The sequence below is a fragment of the Sminthopsis crassicaudata genome, chromosome 2 (assembly GCF_048593235.1).
Source record: "Sminthopsis crassicaudata isolate SCR6 chromosome 2, ASM4859323v1, whole genome shotgun sequence".
Taxonomy (NCBI): Eukaryota; Metazoa; Chordata; class Mammalia; order Dasyuromorphia; family Dasyuridae; genus Sminthopsis; species Sminthopsis crassicaudata.
The window spans coordinates 498,142,281-498,167,124 of record NC_133618.1 but is presented as its reverse complement, the minus strand read 5'-3'; the positions used below and the strand labels follow the sequence as shown (position 1 = coordinate 498,167,124).

Genomic DNA, 24,844 nt, shown 5'->3' with positions numbered 1-24,844 from the left:
CATTTAGTTACCCTCTTCATGATATAGATGAGCTGAGACTCAAAAAAGTTAATTGACTTGTCTAACAATGGTAATAAAGATAAGAAGCAGAATTTGAATTCAGGCCTTCTGATTCAAAAGTCAGCACTTATTCTGCTGTATCTCCAAAACATGGGCTATCCATTCCACTAGTGAATGGACTGTCCTCTGGGCCCAATAGTCCTTTTCCCCTGTTCCTCCTCAACTCTTTTTGGCTATAGATAAGAAAATCCTTAGTCATATTTCTGACTCAAAACTAGGACTAGAACCTGGGACTAGAACTGGGATTTGACCCCTCATCAACTATTTTGGCTAAAGATTTTTTTAAAAATCCTAAATTATGCTTCTGAGTCAGTATTAGGAGAACTGAGACTAGAACCTGGGCTTCCTGACTCCTGACACCAGGACCTTTTCCATTTTGAAAGCAGAGACCATAATCCCCAATCTTCCTAATTTCCTTCTCTCCCCCCCCCCAATCTCTCCTTCTCTGCTAGGACACTGGCCCTAAAGGTAACTATGTATATTTCCTAACAGATCCTCTGGAGAAAGCTGACTGTGACCTGGAAGTCCTGGACTCTGAAACAAGAAAGGTGACATATACCACAAATCAGGTCTCCTGGGGTTGTCTGGGCCAGAAACCCCTTAACTCTACTCAGGAGGTTCATGTCCTCAACCTGAGATTTTCAAAGGTGAGTGATTCCTTGCTCAGCTGGCTGCAGGGCTAAGTGGTGTAGAATATTACAGGGAAGTTTCTTCCAACCTGACACCCTTTCTCAACAGCAAACAGTATCTCAACCAATCAGACCAGGAGTCTGGAGTGAGGGCAGGGTCATAATCATCTTAAAGGGAACAGAGTGTCTCTTTCTGACCAAGATACCCACCATCATTTGCAAATGATGTAAATTTTCCTCAATTTTCTAAGGCTATCATTAATTAAATGGGTTTCTTTGTTGGCTGATTGGGGCTAAAATGGTCAAACAACAATAAACCAACAAGTTTTTATTAAGTGCCTATCATGTACTGTGGGATACAAAGACAAGGGAAATAGTTCCAGTTTCCACTCTTGATAGATAGATAGACAGCAAAAGACAGATGGATAGACAAGAAAAAAGAAAGAACCGGAAAAGAAGGAAGGAAGGAAGGAAGGAAGGAAGGAAGGAAGGAAGGAAGGAAGGAAGGAAGGAAGGAAGGAAGGAAGGAAGGAAGGAAGGAAGGAAGGAAGGAAGGAAGGAAGGAAGGAAGGAAGGAAGGAAGGAAAGAAGGAAAGAAGGAAAGAAGGAAGGAAGGAAGGAAGGAAAGAAGGAAGGAAGGAAGGAAGGAAGGAAGGAAGGAAGGAAGGAAGGAAGGAAAGAAGGAAGGAAGGAAGGAAGGGAGGGAGGGAGGGAGGGAGGAAGGAAGGAAGGAAGGGAGGGAAAGAGGAAGGGAGGGAGGGAGGGAAGGAAGAAAAGGGAGGGAGAGAGATACACAAACAGATAAATAGACTGATGTATGGCTGGATAGATAGATAAACAGATAGGTAGCTAGGTAGGTAGTTTGAAAAAACATTTATTAAGCATTTACTTTGCACCAGGCACTGTGTTGAGTGCTAGGGATACAAATACAAACAGAACAGTCCCTACCCTCAGGAAACTTACATTTTAATGGGAAGACACCGATATTGATGGGCAATTTTCCTTCAGCTTTCCTTCTTGGCCTTAGAGCTATAATGGGCATGTGATGACAAAAATGAAATTGTCCTGTCCTCAAGGATCTTGCTTACATTCTGTCCATCCATTTCACTTCTACAATTCTCTCAGGGAGTCAGGGAAGGGGCTCAGCTGCTTCCGTCCAGGCAAGATGGAACATTGATTGGCCCCAGGTTCCACAATCTGTGGGAATCCTTACTTCTGCTACTTCTCCTGACCTGAGGTCTCCTCTGCAGGTCATACTCCAAAGGAGAGAGAACTTCTCTCACAGGTCTGAAGATCTCCTAAAATCACGAATTTTCCGTATGTGGCCTAGCTGAACCAGCCAATAAAAATTCCCTGGTTTGGGGGTCTAAAGAGAGGTGATTTCCGCTCTGGGGGAGGCAGCTTCAAGGCGATGAGCCTCTGGGAGATGGGTCTTTGGTTGGCCTAAGTTTCCTGGCTCTGATGGTTCTGGGAAGCTTGTGGTGGGATCTGGGACAGGAATAAGCAAAGGGGCAGGACTCCATTCAAAGTGTCTGCGGAGCTGATCATGACCCACAGGAGTCAGGAAACCACTGTCTAGTATCTCACAGGTTCCAGGCAGGCTCCCTGTGATAAGACAACCTCAGCATAAACACTCATCAGAAACCCAGTCCAGTAGGGCTGATTCACTCTTAGGCAGATTCCAGTAGCTCCTACCCCTTAAACAACACTGTCTGGAAATGCTGAAATTGGAGGATTTTCTGATTAATAAGACAGTGACTCATTCTTGATGACAATGGTCAAATCTGTTAAAAAACAGAGACCAGGAAAGGGCTCCTTCCATCCTTGGGCAAGGGTGGGGGAGTTCCTGCCACCTCCCCTGGGGCCAGTGGGGGGGATATGAATAGGGAGGCACACTAAGCCTGTGATTTCACTGGTGTATGATACACTCTACCAATATAGGTTAGCATATTCTATGCAACTCTTAAAGAGTTATATTGTGAGCCAAGAGATTGAGTGATTTACTCAGAGTCACACGGTCAATTTTTTAAAATTATAATTTATTTATTTCTAACATTAATTTTAAAATTTTTGAGTCCAAATTCTCTCCCTCCCTCCAGCCCTTCTCCCACCCATTGAGAAAGCAAGCAATGTGATAGCAATTATACATATGAAATCATGCAAAACATATTTCCATGTTAGCCATGTTACAAAAAGAAAAATAAAGCAAAAAAAATACTTGAATCTGCACTTGGATTTCATCAATATTCTCTCTGGAAGTGGATAGTATTTTTTAGAATTGTCCTTCAGAATTGTCTTGGATCATTGGATGGAGCTAAGTCTTCCATAATTGATCATTACAAACTTATTGTTACTATGTATAATGTTCTCCTGGTTCTGTTCATTTTACTTTGCATCAGTTCATATAAATTTTCCCAGGTTTTTTCTGAAACCATCCTTCTCATCATATTTCACAGCATTGTATTCCATTACAATTGTTCAACCATTCCTTAGTTGATGCACATGTCCTCAGTTTTCAGTTTTTTGCTATCAAAAAAGAACTTCTATAAATATTTTTGTATTTTTATAGGGTTCTTTTGCCTTTTTAATGATCACTTTGGAAAACAAACCTAGGAATGGTATTGCTGGGCCAAAGGGTGTGGACAGTTTTATAGCCCTTTGATCATAGTAACAAATTGTTCTCCAGAATGGTTGGATCAGTTCACAATTCCACCAACAATAGAGCCATTAATTTTTAGAGGTAAGACCTGAACTAGATCTTTCAGGCTTAGAGGTCAGTTCTCTATCACACTATGCTGCTAGCTGATATAACAATAATAATGATAAAAATAATAGCTAAAATAAGTTAGCATTTATATAACACTTTAAGGTTTACAAAGTGTTTTTACAAATATTATCACATTTAATTTACTACCAGTGATATCAATCTCAAATAGAAATGGGAAATAAGGATCCTTATGAATTATATTTTGATTTAGTTTTCAAATGTAATGTTACTAATGTTTTATTGTATTTTAAACATTTCCCAATTTCATTTTATTCTTATTTCTTTATATGTTTCTCAATATATTCTTATTCATTTTATTCCTAAAGAGGCCCATGCTTTTATATTTAATGCCTCTACTTATAACAACTCTGAATATTATTTTTTCCTATTTTATAGATGAGGAACTGAGGCAAATAAGGTTAGGTGACTTGCCCATAGTCAGTCAATTAATAAGTGTCTGAGGCTAGATTTGCACTCAGGTCTTCCTGACTCCAGGTGTAGTGCTCTACTTAAACATTCCCTTTCAGTATGGGAAGTATCAGGAAAGGGATTATTAGAGACACTGCATATTATTCTACTGGGCAGCCAGGTGACACAGTGAATAGAACACTGGGCCTAGAGTTAGAAGGCCCTGAGCTGAAATCCAGCCTCAGATAGTTATATATTTGCCTCAGTTTCCTCCTCTGTAAATCGAACTAGAGAAGGAAACTGCATCTTTGCCAAGAAAACCTCAAATAAAGTCACAAAGAGTTAGTTGGACACAACTGAAGATAACTGAACAACAAAATATTCTATTAGAGCAGGCTGCAAACAGCCTTGTATATAGTGTATAAAGCATTGGACTTGAAGTCAGGGAGAACTGAGTTCAAATTTAGCTTCAGAAACTTACTAACAGTCAGGTCTCTTAACCTATCTTGGTCTCAGTTTCCTTACTGATGAAGATAATAAGAGCACTTACCTCCCAGAGTTCTTGTGAGAACAAAATGAGGCAATATTTGTAGAAAGTTTTTCAAACCTTTAAGAATGATTAAATGCTAGTTATTGTGGTTATTATTACTTTTAATGTATAAGGGAAAAATTGTAAGACTACATATGTAGTCTCTAGAAAGCCTTAAAACATTCTATAATATAAGCTTTTATGGTTATTCCCATTTTCCTGATGAGAAGCCCAGTGAAATTATACAGTGAGTCTGTGACAGAGCCGGGGCTAGAATGCAATGCCTTTCTTCCCAGCATTCTGATGCTTCTCTGGCTGATCAGAGGCAGCAGGGATCAGAGTCCTGAGCTTGGTGAGCAGCAGCTTGTCCATGTCTGGGCTGGGGCTGACAGACAGTCGACTCCTGGCCAGGCTTGGGTGGGAGGGGGCCTGAAAGGGGAGAGGGAGGAGGACCAGCCACATGGCTCCACTCCTAGAAGAATTACTGGAAGCTGCTTTCTATAAGTGACTCCCAATGTTCAGGGGACAGAGAGACAAAATTCCCTTTCCCGCAGTTGCTGAGTCCATCAACAATGGTCTCTGGAAAACACAGGCAATAAAAATAGAAACGGAGGCCCCACATGGCCGGGGGTGAGGGTGGAGAAGGAGGGGGGAACCTGGGGTCAGGCAGGGGCCTGGAGTCTTGGTCTGGAGCTCTTGTTCTCTCTTCTGGAAGTCACATGAGCCTCACTGGGATCATGGCAGGCGGGGGAGAGGGGCTTTTTGCTGCCAAGCATCTATTAGGGCTCATTCTTGAGCCTATTCCCTCCCTCCTCTGAGCTGAAGTCAGCAAGGGTAGGACAAATGGAGGGGGCTGGACCCTTAGAGGATGGAGATACATTTTCCCAGCACTCACCACATCCATGAAGGCAAATGCAGGAAAGATTTGCAATTTTGTCAATTGGGAAGTCCTGGCTCGGGAACTCCATCTACCCAAAGACTTCACACCAAAGACCACATACCTTAGGAGAACAGAGGATTTTGGAAGCATAGATTTAAGAGCAGAAGGGACCGTGTTGAAAGTTGTTCATGACCAGTTCAGGGCTGAATCAGCCTGAGAATAGGAAAAGTACCCGACTGCCTTCTCTCTCCCAGCTAGTGACCTATATGAGGGGTGAGAGAGCTCCAAATCAAGGGCCAGCCCACAGAACCAACTTCAATGGTGCTGGTTGTCGTCAGGTTATTTCAATCGTGTCACATTTGGGATTTTCTTGGCATTTCCTTCTCCAGCTCATTTGACAAAGAAGGAAACTGAGGCAAACAGGGTTAAGTGACTTGCCCAGAGTCACATTGGATAGTAAGTAAAATGGGCAAGATTTGTATCCAATCTTCCTGACTCCAAGTCTAGCTCTCTATTCCCATTGCCAAGCTGCCTCCATAGGAATATGCTTATGCATGTATAGATACCAGTCTAGTACTGCCAAAAATGTATCTCATTTTCCATAAGATGATTTACCTACAGAAAATCTTGTTTTACCACTATTTTCAAGCTTATTTCTCTTGTTATGTGACTTCAATTTCACTGAGCCTCAGTTGCCTTCTCTGTAAAATGGGGGTCTTGGTTCTTCACATTCTAGGATCTATGAACAGTAAAATAAATATTCTTTTATTAATTGTCTTAGGGATTTTCCCAGGTGACTTTTTCTAAAAATATCTCTAGCTCTGTCCATAACAGAAGAACAACAGGGTGCATGCTACATAGTCCTGTCACTGCTATCAGCAGTGTTCCCTCCCTTGGGCAGAAGGCTTACATTTCCCCAAATAGCACTGCTGTCAAATAATGAACTTTATACAGCTGAGTTCATCTTAGCCAGAAGCACCCAGACTTCTCAAGGGAATGAATGGGGTCTCCATTCTTATCATCCAGGACTTGCACCAGTACTTTGGGGGAATGTGCTCCTGTCCTTGCAGGTTTAGTGATCCCTGGAATGGGGGAATCACCTGGTGCAGCCAGGCTTGTGTTGGCCTTTTTACCTCAGTTATGTTTGTCTCACTGACAGTGCCTTCCTTGCCTCTTCTCTGCGTGCTGAAATCTCCCCCATTTTTCTCTCCATCCGACTCTGTCTTCCCTTCCCGCAAGAAGCCTTTCCTCCTTGTTCTAGATCATAATAGTCATGGACTCATAGAATCTACATGCCATGTATAACCCATATTAGACTGCATGCTCTTTGGGGGAGGGCAGAGATAAGGGAAGGAGGGAGAAAAAATTTGGAATCAAAATCTTACAAAAATGAATGTTGAAAACCATCTTTATACATAATTGAAAAAAAATAAATTTTAAAAAGAAAAAACTACATGTCAGAAAGGACCTCAGAGTTTAACTAAACAAACCCACCCTTACATGTATATCTTCTTTCCATTCCCTAAGTAGGTACCACTGTAGTACAGGCTCTCATCACCTTTTACCTGTACTGGTAATACCCTTCTAACCTGTCTCCCTTCCCCAAGTCTCTCTATGCCAATCCATCATCTATTCAGCTGACAAAGTGATTTTCCTAAAGTATTGTTTTGAATATACAGCACACCAGCCTCCCTTTCCTCATGCAATAAATTTCAATGGTTCCCTATTATCTCCAAGATTGAAATATAAAATGTTTTTTCATCGAAAACCCTCCACAATCTGATCTCTTCCAACCTTTCCAGTCTTCTATCACTCCACTCCATCCACTTTATCATACAATGTTCTATTCTTCACATACACAATACCTCATCTCCCACCAGCATGCATTTGTACTTGTTATTCCCCACCCCATTCCTATAATATTCTACCCTTCTTCTATGCCTCTCAGCTTCTCTGACTTCCTTGAAAATTCAGATCAAATCCTACTTCTCCCCTCTGGTCTCCCTTACCTTCTCCTCAATAATTTTTCTATCAGCTCAGCCTCCTTGAGAGCAAGGACTACGTATTCTCCGTGCTTAGCACAATACCTGGCACAAAAGAAGAGCTTAGTAAATGCTTAATGACTAACTAAAAGTATATATTGTATATATGCCTTGTTATCCACATCTTCTCTCCTCCATTAGACCGTGAAAGACTGTTTCTCTCGTTGTATCCTCTGTGCTTAACACAGAATTTGGTGGCCAGATAGTTAAGAGGATAGTGTGCCGGGTCTGGAAGCAGCAAAACCCAAGTTTTAAATCTGGTCTTAGACACTCACTAGCGTCTGACACCAGGCAAGTCACTTAACTTCTCTTTACCTTCATCCACTGGAAAAGGAAATGTCCAACAGCGTCTGTCTCTTTGCCAAGAAAACTTCCCATGGGGCCACTGTGATAAGCCAGACACCGCTAAGCAATGTAAAAGTGTTTAATAAATGCTTGTCAACCGAATGTCTGACAAGTCACCCCTTGCAGATCAGAAATCCCTTCTGTTACTTACCCAGTGGGTCCATCCTCTGTTTCCAAGACCACTGCTCTTGGAGGCAACCTTTCCATCGTCGTGTGGTTGGAGATGCTTTGTGCTGAGTTGAAATCTGCCTTTCTGACATGCTCATCCATTTCTCCTCGTTCAGTACTGTGGGATCAATCAGAACAAAATTCTTAGACTTTCCAATACAGAAGACAGCCATCTTCTCCTTCCTAAGTGTTCCCAGGCTTAATTGTCACAGTTCCTTCATTTCCAGTCCTTTTTTGGCAGTTGTGAGTTCACTCATCATTCTGCTTTACCCCTCGCGCCCTCTAACCTGACAGTGTCTTTCCCAAAATATGGTACCCAGCTCCACACTCAGTGTTCCAATCCTGACTCTTTCCTGCTCTTAATTCTAATTCTTCTCATGGTGCCAGAAAGGTCCTTATTGGACCTTTTTTGGAAACTGAAAGTTCTGTGTGGTTAGGATCGTGTTATAGACTCTTCCGTATAAATCCCAAACTACCTGGCACAGAGCTGGGCACACAGAAAGCCTTCAATATAGATCTGAGGGTGGGGTTTAATAATAACACACTATACAAAATGGTGTTTTAAGCTTTGCAACCCAGTGAAAGTGTGAGATTGAACTAGACCAAGGGTTTATGCTAGTTCTGAAAAGCCAGGTATTAAATTTTCAGTCTAAGTATTTATGCCTCAAAAGTCTTCCAGTGCTATAAGTAAGGGTATGATTCATTGATTCATTATTGTTTTATTGATTTGTTAATACATAGAAAATATTGAAAAATATTAATGAGCTAAAGCAGATTAAACTTAAATATGCATCCTTTGTGCACTTCCCCCCACCTTGCGGAGTCAGTTATTAAACATTTACTGACACATCACTGAACTGGAGCTATGATTTCATTAGTGTAGGGAATTTGAGGATATGGAAGTGCAGGTTGACAACCTCCTCTGTTGTTCATTTGATTAGTCATATCAATTCTTTCTGATCCCATTTGAGATTTTCTTGGCAAAGATACTGGAGTGATTGCCATTCCTTTTCCAGTACATTTTACAGATGAGAAAACTGTTAGAATGTATCTGAGGTCGTATTTGAACTCAGGTCCTCCTGACTCTAGAATTCATACTCTATGCACTGCACTACTCACCTGCCTTGCCCAACTAATAATAATAACAACAACTAACATTTATATTCCATTTATTATATGTCAGTTACTATACTAAATGCTTTATAATTATCTCATTTGATCCTTACATCAACCCTGAAAGGCAAGTATTCTCATTTTATAGATGTTAAATTTGCTCAAAGTTACACAGCCAGTAAATGTCTGAGGCTAATTGCACCTAAAAGATACTATAGGGATACTTTCAGAAAAACTTGCAAAGACTTATATGAAGTGATACAAAGTGAAGTGAGCAAAACCAAGAGAATATAGTATAAAGTAACAGCAACATTGTATGAGGATCTACTGTGATTGATTTAGTTACTCTGGTCAATATAATGATTAATGGCAATTCCAAAGGACTCATGATGAAAAATGCCATCCATCTGCAGTGAGAGAACTGATGGATTCTGAGTGCCATTGGAACATAATTTTTTTTAACTTTCTTTATTTTTCTTGGCTTTGCAAGATGGGTAACATAGAAATATGTTTTTCATGATTTCACATGTATAATTAATATAATATTGCTTGCTTTCTCAATGGGTGAGGGAGGAGTTGGAGAGAGGGAGAAAATTTGGAACTTAAAATTTAAAAAAAAAAGAATATTAAAAAAAAATTTTTGTCATTAAAAAAAAAAAGTTGTCTAGAGCACCAAAAGCTTCAGTGGCTTGTCCAGCATGTGCGTGGCCAGTATGTGGCAGGGAGTGGAGGGGAATTAAATCTGAGTCTTCCCACTCTATGCAGTATTCTGTGCTCAGTGTACTCTGCCTATCTACCAGAAGCTCCCTGCCTCACCCCTGCCATTTGACATGTGGTCACATAAGAAATAGTGGCAAAGCCAGTTTTTCTGACTCCAAATCTAATAATCTCCATTTCTTTGCCTCCTTTAGATTGCTTATCTGCAGTGCCAGGGGCATTTGAGGGAAGGGATTGGAAATTCACCTCCATAAGTCAGAGGAAGAATCTCTCACTGTTTGTACCCTTAGAACAGCAAATTTGGTGGCCTTATAAACTGACTGCTGTCTTTGTCTCTGTCTCTTTTCCCCAGGTTGTCGCAGAATTGGAGCTGACTATTCAAGTCAAAAAGGGAAATGTCCCACAGCCCAGAGATGTCCATGTCATCCTCACAGTCCAGGGTCACATTAATCTCTTGCTGCAGACAGGAATCCCAGTCAAATTTTCCTTGGTAAGGGCCCTGAATAAGAGTCATGGAGGGTTGGCAAGAGGAACAGGTATGTCTCATCTGGACAGATGCAAGGAAGGAGTAGTGGTTGTAGCTTTGGTTAAGGTCTACATCTTATGTCCCTCAGTCTGTGCCTTATTATTCGCCAACCCAAATCTTTTCATGGTTTGTTTTTTTTTTTTTTTGCTCCTAGGACTTTAGGATTGGCCTGACTTACCTTATGGAGTCAGATCAAATGAGATCATAATTGATATACTCACTAGTACCCTTTGTGATCTTGGGACAAAGCACAATTCCTTACTGAGAGTCAGTTTACTCACTTGTCAAATGACAAATGGATTAAATTAGGGGATTCTTAACCTGATTAGGGTTTGTTTGTTTGTTTGTTGTTTGTTTTTGGTGTAATGGATCCCAGATTAAATTAGGGGATTCTTAACCTGATTAGGGTTTGTTTGTTTGTTTGTTGTTTGTTTTTGGTGTAATGGATCCCAGATTAAATTAGGGGATTCTTAACCTGATTAGGGTTTGTTTGTTTGTTTGTTGTTTGTTTTTGGTGTAATGGATCCCTTAAACAGCATGGTGAAATCTATGGGCTCCTCAGAATAATATTTTTAGATTCACCAAATAAAATATATAAGATTAAAAAGTAAACCAACTATGATAAAATACAGTTATCAAAGTCTTTTTAAAAAGCAAATTTACATATCCCAAATAAGAACCCCTGGACCAAATTATTCAATATCTCACTAAGAGGATTCTATAAAATTCTAAACAAAACATCAGGGTTTTGGAAAAAAATTAAAAGCACAATACAAATGGGAAAGATTATTTGTTTCTGCATAAAGTGTCTGCTAAGGTCCCTTTTCACATAAACAGAATTTAGATTTTTCCCAAATCCCTCACTCTAATTTCATCCTTGATTAGATCCTCTAACAGCATCCCCAGATTCAACCCTTGGTCAACTCTCAGAGCAGAAGGGAGAAAGAATGAAGAGATAGAGCAGAGAAAATCATAAGATCATAGATTCAAAGAATCTTACCAATGTTAGAAATGAACTTTAATAGTCATTTAGTTAAACATTCCATCCAGGACAAGAATGCTCTCTGCAGCATTTATGACTGGTCATCCACTGTCTGCTTACACACCTCCCATGGGGCTCATTTCGTAAGGCAATATGTTCTATTGTTGGACAGTTCTAGTTAGGCTAATCAATCAACCAACCAATATTATTTAAATCACTTACTATGTGCCCAACATTATACCAAATGCTGGGAATACAAAGACAAGAAAAAAAATTCCTGCCCTCAAGAAGCTTATATTCTAATAAAAACTAACATTTTTATAATATTGTAAGGTTTATATAGCACTTGATAAACATGATCACATTTAACCTCATAACAATCCTTCAATGAGGTAGAAACCATAAGTGTTTCTATCCCCCTTCTACAGTTTAGGAAACTGAGACCCAAAGAAATTCACTAATTTGTCCTAGTCATAGTAAGCTGATAAGCATTAGAGACAAGATTGAAAACTGAGGTCTTCCCTGACTCAAAGTCCAATGCTGTTTCCATTAGGCTAAAGCAGTCCTCAGGGATCAATTAATCTAATAGGGGATAACATGGAAAATACACTCAGAAGATGCAAGACACATGCCCAAGTGGCATATAAAATGGAGAACTGAGGAACAGCTGGTTCAGACTCTGAAGCCAAGGGCTGAGGGAGAGTCTTGAAGAACTGGACTGAACCCCAATCTTTGTCCTCCAGGCTCAGTGAAACTCCTTGTCTCCCACAGCTAGTATTGCTCCCCCCCACCCAGTCAACAGATATTACTAGATGTTGTTCTCAGATGAAACAATATAAGAAAGACAGAGAAAGGGAGAGGGAGAGAATGAGAGAAATGAAAGTAAAGAAAGAAGAAAAACACAAAGAAAGAAACAGAGAGAAAAAAAGAATATCAGGGAAAGATGGTGGGGGCCAGGAAGGGAAGGGGGGGTAGAAGGCAAAAAAAAAAAAAAAGGAAAAATGGGAACAAAGCCTGAGAGTCAAAATATGTTTAGGAGTGAGAGGGGGAATCAGACAGTAATTAGCAAATCAGAGTCTGTTATCTTTCACCAAAAAGGTAAAGTTCTTGGACACCATGTAGTTTGAACCTATCATACTAGATGGGGAAACTGAAGCCCAGACTTAGGCATGGGCATGTTCTAGGGCAGAGCCAGGCTTAGATCCCAGGGCTATAAATTGAGTGCTTTTGCCAGATTATTTTAGGACATGTGGATCTACCCACTCCCTCCCCTTAGCCCTCTCTGGGCAATTTCCTTGCTTGCTGGCAGCCTGCCTCTGCCTTGGTGAGTGATCTGCGTCCTGAGCCAACAGGGACCCGAGCATGACGCAAAGGACATAAGAAGGATCCTGAAGCCCAGGGCAGGAAGGTGATAACTGGCTCTGGCTCCAGCTGAAGTTATGGGGCCTGGTGCCCAGGGGAGGGGGAGCAGCCAAATGCCTTCCTCTCAGTGGCTAATAATACCCTGGACCGATAGACAATGGCAAGGGAGCAGTGACTGTTCTTTGATGTAGCATGGCACTCGCATAGGGCCCTGAGCATCACCCCTGAGCACCACTTCTTCAGCTGTCCAGGACTGAGAAAGGACAAGACCACACAACCCCGGTCTCCCCGTGAGAGGTCCCCCTCAGCTTCCTCTCCACCTTTGGCCTTGATCCAATCTAACAGCTATGGAGGCTGTAAGGGTGAGGGTTAAGGAGAAACCCTAAGGCTAACTTGAAAGGGATGGATACACTGCAAGGGGGCTTGTCTACCTCTTTGTGGACCAGAGGGCTTGAATATGGGAACTCCCTCTTCTACTTCTATAAACCAGAAAATGGTAAGACCCCTAGGGTTGGAGGAGAGAGAAGCTAGGGGAAGTAAGTACTCAGGGCTGAGGGACAGTGGAAATTAATGGAAGCAAGTCCAGTTGGGAAATGGGGAAATCTAGAGATAGCCTTGTGACCAGGAGCCTCCAGAAATTTTCCAGTCCATCTCTCTGCTTCTGAACCACCTCAGACTATTGTTGCTCTATCCCCCTTTTAAAGAATAACTCATCAATCTGATGTTTGACTTCCTTCTCTTCCTTCTCGGCTCCTCACTGGAGGATCCCAAAGGCCCTGAAGACTCTAGTTGCCCCTCAGCATTTCCTTCTCAGGTGACATTGTTCCTTTTCTAAATCTCATTCATCCTGCTTAATTTCATCCTTCCATGAAAGGCCACTGCTACCTCTGCTTACTCTGAACCCTTGCTTCTGTCCGTACACTTACAGAGCATTTGGGTCACTTTTGTCTAGTATTGTTCTTTTCTTAGCTCTCCAAGTGGACAGGAAGCTCCCCACAGGCAAGGACATTTCTTTCTCTGATTCTCCCCATGCTAGATAGCACAAGGTTTTCCCACTGCACAGACAGTAGGTGCTCAGGAAATGATGTCAAAGGACTGAAATAGCCTCTCATTCTCAGCCCTCTTACTAGTCTCTCCCTCCCATCTTTCCTTGGCCCCAGACCCTATGGAATTGGGGAATAGAGATGGAGGAAGGGGCTGGAGAGAGTCATCAAAGACATTTCTTAGAGAGCAGCAGAGCTCTTCAGAAAGACTTCAAAGCTCAGGACCATCCCTAAGGGTGACTACAGACTACAATGCAATTCATTCTATAACATACATATGAGGTCAGGTTAAAATGAACATCAGAGACTTTTAAAGAAAATCCTCAAGGAGCAATTTGGGAAATGGGAAATTGAGAACAGAAGAACAGGGGCAGACTCTTCGCTTTAGAGATGGCATGAACCATTATAGATTGATTGCATATATATATACACACAGATATATATTATATATATTCATATATATGTATATATATTTCTCCCCCAGGGATATGCGGATATGCTTAACAACAGACTCTCTCTATGAAGACACACTTTTAAATTAAATTAAATTTACAATACTAACATTTTCTTCATTATTTTCTTGTGTCTGGACAATCGACAAAAACAATAAATCAAGCCTTGATTTGTAGCTTTTCCTGATTTCCCAGGTATAAACCCACAATGGGGATTTAACAACTGACCTTCTGTTTCAAGCTGACTCCTGATTGATTGTTCTCCCCATTTGCTGCCTCTCTGAGAATGCCTCTGCTCAGAAGAACAACTTTCTGAGAATTTCCCTTATCTTCTTAGGATCCTACAAAGGTCTTCTTCAAAGAAACAGGGGTTGACCACAGTCCCTTACCAGACTTCTCCACAAAGGAGCAGCTTCTTAACTGGGCCCAGACAACACATGGGGACCTTACCTCCTATGCAGAGATTGAAGACCCCCAGAGTATCATAATCCATGTGGGCCAAGGTCAGTTTCCTCAAGGGAAGGTCTCCTTGAGGCACAATCCTCTTTCTCCCTCCAGTACCCATTCCCTTTCCTTGTAGTAATACTAATATCAACTGTTAAAGCTGGAAAAGATCTTAGAAATGTCTTCTTTAACCCTATCCACTTCCCAGCCCCAATTTTTTTTTCAAGGATGAAGGAAAATGGAGCCTGGAAAAAAAGTTAAGTGACTTGTTGAAAGTTAATACATAACATGGTGGCAGTGAAGAGGAGGCATTCTATTTTTCCCTTTTTTGGGGGGCATGAATAATACTATTTTAGAGTAATTTCCTTTTCTTTAAAATATGTTAAACAGCAGGTCACATCTAATCCTCATGTTATACCTTCCTTACCCCACTTCTCATGCAATTATGGTTCAGAAGACAGTCTACCCCATCTCAGACTCTTGGAGACAATATCAGTATGGCAGATTAGAAAATCTTTATAACTGACACGACCAAGTATGTTTTGCACAAATACTCATGGGAAACGGTTCATTTTCAGAAACCCACTCGACCCACAGAGAAATACTTCTATATCTGCCAACTGTTGCTGCTCCTGGCCCGGGCTTGTAACTTAGTATATGGAGCAAACTTTTTCTTAACTGATATATTCTAATTTGCATTGACGTGGATCTCTTTGCCCTGTAAGCAGAAAGAACAGAGAGAGCAGCAGAGTCAGAGCTTGAACCCAGTTCTCTTGACTCTAATCTAGTATCCACGGCAGCAGAAGTTCATGATGTTAGCCCTCTCAAGGTTCCCAATAGCCTCGGATCTCAGAGTATTAGCCTCTCCAGTGCAATGCACAGAAATTACTATGTCTTCATAAACATTTTAGAATAAATCCTTATCTTACAGATTGAAGACACTAAAATCCACAGAGGTCAAAACAATTTAGTTAAAATTATGCAGCAAATTAGTAGTAGGGTCATGATTAGAACTCAGGTCTTTGGACTCCTTCTCAAGGACACTCGACATTACTGTCTGGAAGGCAAGACTTTGAATAACTAGCCATTCTGGAGGTTCCCCAAGTTTCCTTAATGCTAGTAGCCAAGCCAGAAGATCTGTCTTCCTTTGGGAGATCAGGAACCCACTGTGGGTATGACAAAGGCTGCTTGGTTGATCTCTTAATCCTATTTTCTCTATCAACGTCCAGCCCTAGAATCTGAATTCCCATGTATCCCAAAGCTTAACTTCAACATGGGCAACCACCTAACATGGAAAGCCGTTGCACCAGAAGTCAAAGGCTGCCGCTTCAGCAAGGGACTCGGCAAGAAAGTGGCTCACATTCTGAAGGTCACACAAGGTTCCATAAGCAGGTAATATAACCCAGGGCTCAAAACTTCTTGTGGCTCATGGTCACCTAGGTTTCATTACCTCTGCCAGTTACCTTCATCAGCTGGAATTCTCCTCCTTATGTCTAATTATGCGGGTATTGGGGTGGGGTTCTTGTAGCCCTCAGACAGTGGAAGTGAAGATGGATTTGAGCTGTCCTTCGGGGAATCCAGCTCCCACACTGGAGCCTGTGCTAATCCTGCAGGGACCTCCCAACGTCAATTGGCTTATTGACTCCAAGCACACTATACAGATCGGGGTGAGTAGTGGTTCCTACCCCCTCCTCCCTCTCTGCTTTCCTCTCACGTTGGGATGGGGGAGGGAGCTAAGTTCTAGATACTTCATGTGGTTAAGGTCAATTATTTTACCCAACTTGTTTTTCCCACATAGCTCATTCACATTTGGGAAGTCATTGAGTTACTGACTGTTAGAATCAGAAAGGTTGTGGGAAAATGGCTTGTATGAGTTAGGATAAGAAGTTCTGAGAAAGAATAGAGGGTCCTCAGCTCTTTGTGGCTAAGAGGAAGAAGGAAAAAAGTATTTTTCACTACATAGTATTCCTTTCTCTTCTCTCTCATTTCTATCTTTGCTCCTCTCTTTTATATCTGCCTATCTTCCCTTATCTTTCTCTTCCATCTTTTCTCTCTTCATCTTTGCATCTTCCTTTCCCTCCTCTTTCAATTCCGGCTTTCCCTCTTCCCCATCACCCCCTTTCTGTCTTTCTCTTGTTTTTTCTCTCTCTACCTCAGACCACAGGTGAATACTCCATCAAGATCTTTCCTAACAAGAGTATCCCTGGTTCCATCCTCTCTGACACACTCCAAGGACTACTGCAGGAGGCCCAGCAGAAGTTCAATGCTAGCATCATCGGCTCCTACGTGGAGATTCCACCTGCCAGTCACATTACCTTATGGGCTCCTAGTTGTGGTGAGACTCCCCATTCTAAGACTGATCCCTTCTGGGCACCTCCTGGTTCTTCCCCAAAACTTAGCCATAATCCAGAACTTTGAGTTGGGTATTCACAGTCTTGTATCCTGGACTGGTCAGAAGGCCTTGGCTTTAGTCCTGATTCTGCTATTAACTCACTGCATGACTTCGAACAAATTTATTCGAGTCTTTGATTCCATGGCTACAAAATTACCAAGTCTCTAAGGGCCCTTTTGGCTCCATGTGGAACAACTGGGTGGAAGTTGGAGTGAAAAGGAATTGGAAATATTGGGCTCTTGATACTATTCTCTTGATTTTTCTTATAGCTTCCAATATAGAAACCTCACCTTCTCCAGTGCTGACAACCCCATCCATGATGATATGTCATTTGTTTCTGCTACATTCCCTGCTTTTGCCCCAGTGCTCCCCAGACAGCATGACATTGGTGCTAAAGAAGGAACTTATCACGGTATGAGCAAATAGAAAGATGGTGGTGGTGGTGGTGAGGGGAGGCCCTGCAAAGAGTTTGGAAGGCATAATTATGGTCTGAGGTCGAGTCTGGAGACATGGAAGAAATAAGTAGAATCCAAGAATGCCTGGATCTGATTGTTAAAAAATAGCAAACACATCTGACTCAAATGTCTATCTCTTCCATCAAATCCTCCTTGGTTTATCTTGCAAATATTGACTTTTTTCTTCAAGTCTCAGAGAATAACCATTTCTTTTGTATCTCTGTAATGCACCCGTCATGGAATATCACATATCATAGTTATGTGTTTCTTTTTAATCTCCCAACTGTACTTTAAATCCTATAAGGACAGGAATCATGCTTATCATGTATGTTTTGTCTTCCCTAATAGAATAAAAGCTCTTAGAAAGCAAAAAGTCTTTCCTTTTCTTTCTTTCTTTCTTTCTGGTCTTTGGATCCTTTGTAGTTCACATATAGTAGGCATTTAATAAATGTAATTTATTTTGTATATGTGTGTGTGTGTATGGTTTCTCAGAACTTAAATTCTCCCCCTCATGGTGCTTTCCAAAAAATATTGATGAAGGAATGAATGAAGAATATTGACAAAGCAACACCGTAGGCTTCAATATCCCTCTCTATAAAATGAAGGAATTAGATCTGATCTCCGAGATTGCTTCTAGCTTCAACATTCTCTAATTTTATGCTTTAGCAAATTAGGTGGGTCTCCCAGTCCTGACAGTGCCTTGCTCTTTTCTAGGCCCTGAACTGTAACATCAAACATCTCTCCTTCCGGGACCCTACTTGCCAGTCACAAGAGACAGAAAATATGTTCATCTTGAGCAGCACCTTCTATGAATGTGGTATGAACATGAACAAAGGTGTCATTTTAAACAATGAGGTAAGTTGAAGCTCTGAGCCTTAGGAAATCAATTACCCAAGCATCACTTTTTGAGTAGTCCAAATACAGGAGACTCCCCAGCTCCATTTTTTCCCATAGGCACCCTTCCCTAACCCCAGCACCTAGGGCCAGACAAAGGCTATTCCCATGAATCTGCCATCTTTTTGAGACTGACAATTCCAGGCTGTTCCAATAATTTTTAAAAATTAATTAATAAATTTACATTGTTTTATGAATCATTTTGGGAGAGAAAAATCAGAACAAAAGGGAAAAACGATGAGAGAAACAGAAAAAAAGAAGTGAACATAGCATGTGTTGATTTACATTCAATCTCCATAGTTCTTTTTCTGGATGCATATGGCTTTTCTATCCAAAGTCTATTTGGATTGCCTTGGATCACTGAATTACTGAGAAGAACCAAGTCTTTCATAGTTGATCATTGCACATTCTTGCTGTTACTGTGTACAATGTATTCCTGGTTCTGCTTGTTTTGCTCAGCATCTGTTCGTGTAAATCTTTCCAGGTCTTTCTAAAATCAGCTTGTTCATCATTTTTTATAGAACAATAATATTCCATTACCTTCATATACCACAATTTATGCAGCCATTCCCCAATTGATGGGCATCTACTCATTTTCCAATTCTTTGGAAAAAAGAGCTGCTGCAAACATTTTTGCACATGTGGGTCCTTTTCCCTCCTTTTTTATTTCCTTGGGATACAGACCCAGTAGTGGTACTGCTTATCTTTTCCTGTTGTCTTAGCCAATCTGAGAGGTGTTGAGGAGGGGGTACATCAGACTTGTTTTAATTTGCATTTTTTAAAATCAGTAGTGATTTAGAGCATTTTTTCGGATGACTATAGATGGCTTTAATTTTATCATCTGAAAATTGTCTGTTCCTATCCTTTGACCATTTATCAATTGGGGAATGACTTGTATTCTTATAAATTTGACTCAGTTCTTTATATATTTTAGAAATGAGACCTTTATCAGAAACACTGGCTGTAAAAGTTTTTTTCCCCAGTTTTGTGCTTCCCTTTTAGTTTTGTTTCTGTTGGTTTTTGTTTGTGCAAAAACTTTTTTGATTTAATGTAAACAAAATTGTCCATTTTGCCTTTCATAATGTTCTCTAGTTCTTATTTGGTCATAAATTCCTCTCTCCTTCAAAAATCTGATAGGTGAATTATTCCTTACTCTCCTAATTTGTTTAGGGTGTCACTTTTGATGCTCAAATCATGTACCAATTTTGAGCAGTTTCAATTCTTGAGACCTTTATACTAATCCTCAAGTTAGCTCTTTAAGTCTCAAGGATTCCCTTATATTTTGGAATTCCTAGACTGGATGACTGACTGTTTCTGGTTTGCCACTAGCTCACTTTATGATCATGGTTGGACAGTTAATCTGCCCTAGCTAGCCAACCCTCAGTTTTTCTCTCTGTAAACTGAGGGGATTGAATTAGACTCCTTTCAAGGTCCTGATCAGCTCTGACATTCTGTGTTCTAGTTCTTGATTTGTTCCCCCAGGTGGCTGTAACCTTGACCTCCGACCCTGTTCCATTTCTGGTAAGCAGGAATTCTTTTCCCTTTCTCTCTCCCTTTCCCAGCCTCTCTCCCCCACTAGATTCCTGTGTTTTGATCCATATCTTCTAGACTTGAGCTTGCCATTTCTCAGTTCCCTCGCTTACTGGTTTGGAGGGGATGGCGATGGAGGTGTGAGGAGAGGGGCCATGACTGCTCTCTCCTGCCCACACTACAGGCTGAGTCTGCAGAGTCTGCCACAATTGTGTTCTGGGGCAAGAGGGTTCCTTCTCTCTAACTTGCTGCGGAACCCTGGTCAAATTCCATTTCTCAAGATGTATCTGTAGAATAAGAAAATTCATCCATACAAAGGTCCATCACATTCCTTGGCCAGACACCCCCTCAGCCAATGTGCCGATCCACTTGAATGACTGTCACGCCTGGATCTCTCTGATCTCCTTACCAGAGTGACTAATGATCGTGTACCTACCCCTGTTCCTTACAGATAGAGGTTGAATGTCTTAACATCAGTGCCTTCTCTGTCCACATGAATGCCTACAAAAGCCAGAAATTCCTTCGGACCTCCAGCACCATTGAGCTGGGTCAGCGGGTCTACGTGCAGGTACAAGTTTCCCAGCTGCCACCACTACCGCCCAAGGCCCGAGAAGTGCTACCCAGAACGAAAGGGGGGAGGTCCCAGGGTTCCACATCTCCAGCCATCCCCCTGCCCTACCCTCAGACTGGCCTTGGACTAAGGGGCTCCATCCTTCTCACTGTTCTGAGCCACTCTTCTCCCAGGTGACAGTCAGCCCAGATATCCCAGAGGTCACTGCAAATCTGGACAGCTGCTCCCTGGACCTGGGGCCAGAGGCTGATCCTGTGGAACTAATCCAAGACCAGTTGGCAAAGAGCCCCAGGGTGAGCCTCTTGACAACAGACTCCAACTGGATCCAATTTAGCTTCCTTCTCCGGGGTCACATGGTGCCCACCCCAACGGCCGCCATACTGAGCTGTAGTGTAGAGCTGATGCTCAGGACCAAGCAAGAGGTAAGATGGAGACTCTGGGGCAGGAATTCAATTCAGCAAACACACAGTCAAAAGTGGAAAGGAAAGAGATCTTGTGGTAGCTATTAATTGGCTAGCTGTAAGTAGCATATAGCAAGGAACTTACTATCAAACATCAACACCGATAACTATTTCACAATATCACATTATAAGTGCTTTAAGTTTCAAACTTGTGGAAACCTATTCCATACTAGATGCCACGGGGGTACAAAAGTTTAGAAGGCATTGCCCCTTTCCTCGAGGAATTTGCAGTCTACTTATAGAGATATAACCCACACAAGAGTTACTAACCATACAAAATTAGGTGTGGAAAAGATTAGTGGTGCTGTCCAGTAACCGCTGCAGAGGTGGGGAGTTAGAGGACATTGCTGCGAGCCCGGTGACCAGAAGAGGTGACATGAATTGAAACTTAGAGAACAGAACTGGGTGGAGGGAAGGGAGGAGGCTAGCTAAGAGACAGAGCTACAAAATGCTACCCTTTCCTCCCACAACTAGACCAAGACTCTCATGAAGACCTCTATGAAGTTAAACATCAGCAATCCCCTAGCAACAAGTGAGTAGAATCTGTCTTCTTCTCCACCCCAACCCCCCAAGGACTAAGATGTGGGTAGTGGGTTTCTGAGGCTGACGTCTGCTAGACTATCTCTTGTTCTCCAGATTTGCTTGGAGTATCACCTTTTGTGTCTAAATCATGAGCCCATTTTGACCTTATCTAGGTATCCCAGGGCATTGACCAATGCCTAGTCTCTGCTATACTATTTTCCAATGTTCCCAGCAATTTTCCTCAGACAGTGAGTCCTTTCCCAGAAGCCAGAATTTCTGGGTTTATCAAGCACTATCACTAGATCCGGGCTCTCTCAGCTGGAGATCCAGACTGGCAGTTTGTGGGAAGATGCCATTGGCCCAGGACTGTGTCTGGGGGCCGAGAAGGGAGGAAAAGCTCAAAGATAAAGCCTGAGAGGAGACACTGGCGCAGTCTGGCCCCCTCACACTGACGTGGAGCAGAGAAGCAAGCATGGCGTGTCAGGGCTGGGGAAAGGCTCAGAGATCTCCCATCTCACACTGTGTTTGTAACTTGTTAGTGTTGCTAAGCAGGGAAAACACCTCTTCCCTTGAGATGGCCACAGCCTCGACTTTGGCTTCACCTCTGAGCTATTCTGTCCAGGAGACTCTCCTGGGAGCCGGGCAGAAAGGGATGGGACATTGCTCCGGGGAACTGGTGGGACTGGAAAGCAGCTCTCCTGGCCTGGCTGGCTTCCTACAGAAAAGGGCTCCAGAGAGGGCTGCTACTCTGGGGAGTGTGGCTCGGCTTCCTTCCTCTCTGGAACGTGCCTGGGACACATCTTTCTCCTTAGTAGCCCCCAGAATGGATGACTCTCCCCCCTTCCTTCCCCTGTGGCTTCCGGCCTCTGTTTGCTTGCCTCCCTAAAGACCCCTGTCCTCAGGGAGCAGGAAGAGTCGCTGACACCAGGATCAGTGCTGATCCGCCCCCTCCCTCCTCCTCTCCCCTTTAAGGCTGGAGCCAACATTCCCTAGAAGGGACCCAGGTGTCCAGGAAAGAGGAGGGGCCTTTGCTAACTTAGACCTTGGCTTCCTCAGAAAAGCTATGCTTGGTCACACCTCTTAGGGGATGATGGTCTCCAGCACTGCCGGGGAGAAGGCTGGCCGCATTTTTAAAGGGAAACCAGAAGGGCGAAAAACTGTGAAAATCATACGGCAAGATTGGTCAGGATGGGATGGAGCACAGCCCAAGGACAAGGCCTTAGGTGGAAGACTTAGCCACAAAACCTGACCTCCTGGAGAGGGGCAACCAACCCCTTATGGTTAGGCTGGGATATATCTCACACACATCCCCCCCAACTTCCCCCTGCCCACTATCTCAAGACAGAGGAAACAGATTCTCCTTCTGGAATAGGATGGGGAGCCCAGAGCTAAAACATCAGGCCAAAAAATATTTATCACTGACCCAAAAAATCCTCAGGGATCAGGTCTGGACAATATCCAGAATGAAAAAGGCCTGGGGTTATCTGGCTATAAAGTAGGCACAGGAAAGGGCCAGGCTGTTTAGCGACCAGAGGGTCTTTGGGACCTGTTACTGATCATTGCCAGTGACTCAAAATCCACTGGATGGAAACCATCCTACATGAGAAAGTTAGGCCAGAGAATGGAGAGGGTGGCCCTGTTTCGCCCCCAGGGGACAGCGGGGATGCTGACCCGCCCAAGACTTTGGTTGGAGTCCGGGTTTGAGAGCGACCTGGAGGGGCAATGATAGGTTAGAGAGCCTGCAGAGTAGTGTGGAGCCTCCTCTGACTGCCACTTATCTCCCACTAGCCCAAGGCCTGGGCATGCCAGCCGTCCTGGGAATCACATTTGGAGCCTTCATCATCGGCGCCTTGCTCACTGCTGCCCTCTGGTACATCTACTCCCATACCCGTGAGTACCCGCTTCCCTCCTGCTCAGCATCCCCCTCCTTTTCCCAAAGAGATGGGTGAGCCCTACTCCTCCAGCGAGGGCATCCAGGCCTGAGTTCAAGCTTTCTCCTTCAGTCCCAGGGGCTAATCAGGGAGCAGCCCAAGGGAGGGCGGGGGTCCATTATCTCACTGTCCCATGGAAACCAGTCCCAGTTAGGCTGGGAGGGGGAAGGCAGCTGGTTTGGAACTCACTACAGGGGGTGGGGTGGCTTATCACCTCTCCAACCACCGGCCCCCACCCAGGTCCTCCAGGCAAGAGGCAGCCAGTGATGGCCACAGTGCCAGCCTCTGAGAGCAGCAGCACCAACCACAGCATCGGCAGCACTCAGAGCACGCCCTGCTCCACCAGCAGCATGGCGTAAGGCACCCTAACCCACCCCCACCGGCCCAGCCCATGCTGTCTCCAGCCTGAGAAGTGCTCCTGGGCACCCTCTGCCTGGACCTCCAGATTTCCAGAGCCGTGCCTGCCTTTTTTCCACACTGGACTTTGGAGGAGCCAGCCTGGGCCTGGCCTTCTTGGACCAAACATGGCCGAGGGGCGTGGGGATGGAGGGCAGGGCCGGGCTTCCCCCCCCCCCCAGCCTGACACCTTCAGAGACAAACTACACCCTCTCCACACACCCAAGGACAGGAATGGGTGTTGGCAGTGTCTGCAAGGGAGACTGGCACAGCTGATAACTAGGAGCCCAGCCCTAAGGACAATCCGTGTGCCGGAGCCCAAGGAGTCACAGCTTTGGGTTGTGAACAGAAGCCCTTCTTCTGCCTCCAACTCTCCAGAGGGGATCCACCTCAAAGCACCTTGATATCATCATGGCGAATCTGGGTTCCCAACCTCTCAACTGGTCATGGCCTTTTGGGGGTGAGAGGCATAAGTCCCAAGCTGTACATATGCCTCACAATATTTCTGTTATTGTCTAAAATGTATTTGTACTTTTAATATTGGTCCAGAGTCTTCTGAACTCTGGAGACTGCTGATAGAAGGGAATGAGTGAATTTTGTATCCAGAAATCAGCCTGCCCTCTTCATTGGCTCCTGGGAAAATTAAAGGTTGGGGGGGTGGAGGAGAGAGGTCAAAGCTGAATTCTCACTTTCCAGTGGTCATTCCTGCCAAACTGATCCCACAGTCATATGGCACAGGCAGGGGGCCTACCCTTCTTCCGTATTTGGACTTGCCCCAAGGCACTTCCCCTAGCCCACAGCCCCACAGGGTATGTTCCCTCTACCACCCAACAAGCTCCCCTCCCCTCATCCTTCCCAAACACTTCACCCATAGGGCCCAGTGCCCATCTGCCCAGGCCCTCTTCAAAGAACGCAGCTGTGGGGAAGAGGGGACTGCATCTCTGGCCAGCCAAAGGGACTCCGGATCAGCAGGGTTCCTATTGCATATATGCCAGCAAAGAAAATGACCATGAACGAGTCCTTGTTGTCCTCCTCTTGGCCACAAGGCCACAGGGAATTGGGATGCAAGAAAATGAGCTTCCTGGTGTGGCCTGGGCCCAACGGATGGGATCCCTAAATCCTAAGGCCCCCATCCCTTGTTCTAGCTGCTGCCAAGCTGGAAGATAGCAGCTTCTACCTGCATGCATACACACGTGATGTATAATCACACTTTAAAGGTAATTAG

The 24,844-nt window shown here is 43.4% G+C and overlaps 1 protein-coding gene and 1 long non-coding RNA gene across 2 annotated transcripts in view; one reads left to right on the top strand and one right to left on the bottom strand.

Annotated features, from left to right (window-relative positions):
* The window catches only part of ENG (endoglin), a 36,841-nt gene extending 12,613 nt beyond the window's left edge, over window positions 1–24,228 (top strand). Inside the window, exons 2-15 of the mRNA XM_074293718.1 lie at window positions 553–707; window positions 10,011–10,148; window positions 14,361–14,526; window positions 15,697–15,859; window positions 15,996–16,134; window positions 16,625–16,802; window positions 17,129–17,271; window positions 18,029–18,169; window positions 19,691–19,729; window positions 20,190–20,306; window positions 20,483–20,731; window positions 21,245–21,302; window positions 23,081–23,182; window positions 23,464–24,228. Of these exons, the coding sequence (XP_074149819.1) occupies window positions 553–707; window positions 10,011–10,148; window positions 14,361–14,526; window positions 15,697–15,859; window positions 15,996–16,134; window positions 16,625–16,802; window positions 17,129–17,271; window positions 18,029–18,169; window positions 19,691–19,729; window positions 20,190–20,306; window positions 20,483–20,731; window positions 21,245–21,302; window positions 23,081–23,182; window positions 23,464–23,582 (1,907 nt within the window). The 3' untranslated portion in view covers window positions 23,583–24,228. The remainder of the gene's footprint in view (window positions 1–552; window positions 708–10,010; window positions 10,149–14,360; window positions 14,527–15,696; window positions 15,860–15,995; window positions 16,135–16,624; window positions 16,803–17,128; window positions 17,272–18,028; window positions 18,170–19,690; window positions 19,730–20,189; window positions 20,307–20,482; window positions 20,732–21,244; window positions 21,303–23,080; window positions 23,183–23,463) is intronic.
* On the bottom strand, window positions 4,858–7,321 carry LOC141557690 (uncharacterized). The gene is made up of 3 exons (XR_012486867.1): window positions 7,283–7,321; window positions 5,289–5,394; window positions 4,858–4,972 (listed from the first exon to the last, which is right to left on the bottom strand). It is a non-coding gene; the product is annotated as an uncharacterized LOC141557690 (long non-coding RNA).
* Window positions 24,229–24,844: the final 616 nt, after the last annotated feature.